The sequence below is a fragment of the Spermophilus citellus genome (assembly GCF_964194105.1).
Source record: "Spermophilus citellus genome assembly, chromosome: 2".
Taxonomy (NCBI): Eukaryota; Metazoa; Chordata; class Mammalia; order Rodentia; family Sciuridae; genus Spermophilus; species Spermophilus citellus.
This window is the reverse complement of record NC_138183.1, coordinates 200,370,679-200,373,409: the sequence shown is the minus strand read 5'-3', so window position 1 is coordinate 200,373,409 and position 2,731 is coordinate 200,370,679. Positions and strand designations below refer to the sequence as shown.

Here is a 2,731-nt window from a genome sequence, read left to right as displayed (position 1 = left end):
ATGGTGTCCATGATCATTGAAAAGGAGCTATGAATGAGATAGATCATGATATTCAAATCATTATCTTCAAGTAAGTGAGAGTTGGTGTGGAAGGCAATTTTTGATCCAGGAAGAGTTTCATAAGAAAAAAAGAAAGAAGTTAATGGAAATTTGTGCTTCAAATCTGAAGAAGAGTCCCTATTAACAGAAATTATTTTATGAGTCTGATTAACAGGAAAACACAATTGCTAATTTATTTTGGTATTTGGTCTGATGCCATAGACATCTTCATTTTTGTGGTGTTACCATAGAAGACTTCAGTACCTCCAAGTGCTGTCAGTCATGCAGCAGATGAACATCACTCTGGTCAGTGAGTTCATCCTGGTGGGCTTCCCCACTGCCCCATGGATGCAGCTTCTGCTCTTCTTCCTCTTCCTCATGGTCTACTTGTTGGTGGTAGCAGAGAATCTTGTTATCATGTTCACTGTTTGGGATACAGTCTCCCTCCATAAGCCCATGTACTATTTCCTGAGTAGCATGTCATTCCTGGAGGTCTGGTATGTCTCTGTCACGGTCCCCAAGATGCTGGATGGATTCCTCCTGCAGAGACGGCACATCTCCTTCACAGGTTGCATGACCCAGCTCTATTTCTTTATCTCTCTGGCCTGCACAGAGTGTGTGCTTTTAGCAGCCATGGCCTATGACCGCTATGTGGCCATCTGCCACCCTCTTCGATATCCAGTCATCATGACCACAGGTTATTGTGTGCAGCTGATGGCCCTCTCCTATATAAGTGGTTTTACAGTCTCTGTCATCAAAGTTTATTTTATTTCACATGTTGCGTTCTGTGGCTCTAATGTCATGAACCACTTTTTCTGTGATATCTCACCAATCCTCAAACTGGCATGCAAAGACATGTCCACAGCGGAGTTGGTGGACTTTGCTTTGGCAATTGTCATTCTTGTTTTTCCTCTCATCACCACTGTCCTCTCCTATATCTACATAGTGTCCACCATTTTGCATATACCCTCCACTCAGGGAAGGAAGAAAGCCTTCTCCACCTGTGCATCCCACCTCACTGTAGTCATAATTTATTATACAGCCATGATTTTCATGTATGTCCGACCCAGAGCTATTGCATCATTTAATTCCAATAAACTAATCTCAGCTGTGTATGCAGTCCTCACACCCATGCTAAATCCTTTCATCTACTGTCTAAGGAATCAAGAAGTCAAGAATGCCATCAAGAAGACCCTGGGGGGAGGCAAATGCCTCTTGCTCATCTGATCTCTGCTGCCTTGAGGAGGAGACAGTGTCCCATGCAGGATGTTCTTCCATGACATTTGTCATGGTCACATTATTACTAGCACTGTTCTACAATATGGATTCCTACAGAAATTGAAGCTTGAGAAAAGGAAAAAAAATGTAGGAGAAAATGTAGAAAATAGTGCATAATATTTGTCGTGCTAACAATGGACTATTTTTAATAAACAATGTAGATATTTATTAGTGCCTTGAAATCATACAATTACAATAAATATTTAGTGTGTGCAAGCAATTGTTCTTAGCACTTTAATCATAATAAATCATTTTATTCCTGTAAAATTTTATGAGTTTATTATTTTCATTGCAAATCAGAAAAATGAAGAACAGAGTAAATAAGTTGTTTAGGATTGTTACCTAATTACTATCAATTTCATTATTTGAGCCCAGGAAATCTCACTCTAAAATCCTGTTTTAGGTTCTCTTTCTCTCTCTCTCTCTCTCTCTCTCTCTCTCTCTCTCTCTCTCTCTCTCTCTCTCTCGCCTACCCCCTCTCCCTCCCTCTGAAGATTCTATGATAGTGGCCATGGAGGAAAGTTAGCTAACAAGCATTGATGTGTTGAAAGCAGTCCGGTTGTTAAGTATAGATGTGGTGATAACTGATAATGGTGTAGTGACAGTGCTGGTTGTGATTACTTCGGGTTGTCGATGATGGAATACTATTGATATTAATAGTAATATTGATATTTTATGACCTTCTTTCAATTTTATCTTCCTTCTAGGAGTATTAAAACTCATTTCTCATTACAGAGGTGAGAGCAATAGTTTCACAAGAGATGAAATAATTGATATTCCTGTCACATTTGCAGTTGGTTGTATATCTCTTAAGACTCTTTCTTTTGAGTTCTTGAATTCTTTTGGCTTTCCAGGGTGTATCATGCTACCACCAACACACTAATGGGATATTGTCACTTTCATGTAGGACCGAGCTGAAACTCTCAATACATCATTATAAAATAAATGCTACATACAAATTAATGAAAAGCAAATGCAAAATTTCCTAAAAGAAATAAGTGTTATACATCATTGAGGCATCTGCTAACTAGGTAAGGAACTGTAGTATACCAGACAGAATTTCTACAAATCTCATTAAATTGAGACTAAATATAGAAGAAATAATCAGGAAGAGATATTCTACTACATATTCCTATATATAACTATATATTCCTACCATAAGTGAGACCCCAAAATTACTTGTTCTAAGTCACCTGCAAAGTTATTCAACGTACCTTGACTAATTTCTTATATATTGCTCTTATTATCTTATTCTACTACTTAAGAATTCTCAATATGATTTAAGTAGAACATACTCTGTTATTATTATAATAGCTATTTTGGAATAATTCTATTGTCCATGAACTTTAATAATATCTTCTATCTTCCCATCTACATGAAGTAAACCTTATATTTTACTTATCCTGAATGTGAG

General features: G+C 37.4%; 1 protein-coding gene across 1 annotated transcript; it reads left to right on the top strand.

The window, feature by feature from the left end:
- Nucleotides 1-321: 321 nt before the first annotated feature.
- Nucleotides 322-1,266, top strand: LOC308641753 (olfactory receptor 6B9-like; the record flags this gene model as incomplete). The annotated part of the gene is made up of 1 exon (XM_081280363.1): nt 322-1,266. One exon carries the CDS (start codon nt 322-324, stop codon nt 1,264-1,266), a length of 945 nt encoding a protein of 314 aa, XP_081136489.1.
- Between the last annotated feature and the right edge of the window lie 1,465 nt (nt 1,267-2,731).